General features: G+C 58.9%; 1 protein-coding gene across 1 annotated transcript in view; it reads left to right on the top strand.

Moving 5' to 3' along the window:
* The window catches only part of TSC2 (tuberous sclerosis 2), a 48420-nt gene that overhangs the window by 19053 nt on the left and 28119 nt on the right, over nucleotides 1-1248 (top strand). The window contains exon 11 of the mRNA XM_011962468.1: nucleotides 721-869. Coding sequence (XP_011817858.1) covers nucleotides 721-869 — 149 coding nt within the window. The remainder of the gene's footprint in view (nucleotides 1-720; nucleotides 870-1248) is intronic.

Genomic DNA, 1248 nt, shown 5'->3' with positions numbered 1-1248 from the left:
TGAGCCACTGCGCCCGGCCCAAAGGCTTTATTCTCAAGCAAACCTTACATCTTGCCAGTTGCACCTTCTGGAGCTGGCAGTGGAGGAGCGAGTGCTGCCTCTGGGCTGGCTGTTCTCTTGCTGTTGGTGGCGCTGTTTTGTCGAGTGCTGATCTTGCCCTGTCTCTGCAGTGGCGCCTGGCACAGATGCCGGTGTATAGCTTCAGTTTCCATGCTCTGATGACAGAGTGCTTTTTGCATCTGTCCTCGTTCGGTGCTCACAGCTCCCTGGAGGGTGGGGCGAGCGCACTGTCCTGGTTTTACAGGGATGGGCTGCGGTGCGGGTCACAGGGCTTTCCTGATCCTCTGCTCTCCCTGCTACACTCCTCCCGTAGAGGGGGTGGGGAGATGTTGTCTTTGTGCTCAGCTTGCAACAGAACTCAGGGCAGCTTTCAGGTGCTGCTGGGCTGGCCCACCGGGTGCCCAGGATTCAGTTGCTGGTCTATCCGAGTCAGGGACTTTGCAGGCAGGCATGGGGTGGGGCCCCGTCTGGGTCCTGACTGTGCTGGAGCATGTAGAAACTCCTCCTGGGCGCCCCACATGCTGTTCTGTGGCCCCGATGCATGTGTGGTGGGCACTGTGGCCTCAGGTGTGCTACTCCCGGTCCCAAGGGTGACTGGGAGGGCGTCCCACAGTGAGCAAGCAGCTCTGACCCTGTGTGCTGGCCGGGCTCATGTTCCAGGCCATGGCATGTCCGAATGAGGTGGTGTCCTATGAGATCGTCCTGTCCATCACCAGGCTCATCAAGAAGTATAGGAAGGAGCTCCAGGTGGTGACGTGGGACATTCTGCTGAACATCATCGAACGGCTCCTTCAGCAGCTCCAGGTGGGGTGGGGGCGGGAGCTCCAGGGAGCACCGGGACCCCAGACAGGCAGGCTTGGCCCACTTGGAAGATGGTACCTTGGGCCCCATCTCTGGTGGTCCCACAGAGACTGCCGGAGCCGTGTTCTCTGGGGATTCACATCCACCTTCCACTGGAGACAGATCTGATTTTTCCAGACATGCTGCATCAGTTTGGCCCCAGACAGGAATATGCAGTAGGTGAGCCGGGGCTGGGCCACTGTTGCCCACAGTCCGCAGAGTGACCTGCAGGCCACCTTCATGGCCTGAGTGGGCCCCGGCACAGTTCCCAGAGGGATGCCAGTGTGGCTTTGGAGGACCGCATTAGTCGAGTCTGCTAACCGTAGCTTTTTTTTTTTTTTTTTTTTT

Source organism: Colobus angolensis, unplaced genomic scaffold (assembly GCF_000951035.1).
Source record: "Colobus angolensis palliatus isolate OR3802 unplaced genomic scaffold, Cang.pa_1.0 Scaffold59, whole genome shotgun sequence".
NCBI lineage: Eukaryota > Metazoa > Chordata > Mammalia > Primates > Cercopithecidae > Colobus > Colobus angolensis.
Note: the sequence above shows the minus strand (reverse complement) of the source record. Positions and strands in the feature narration are given on the sequence as shown.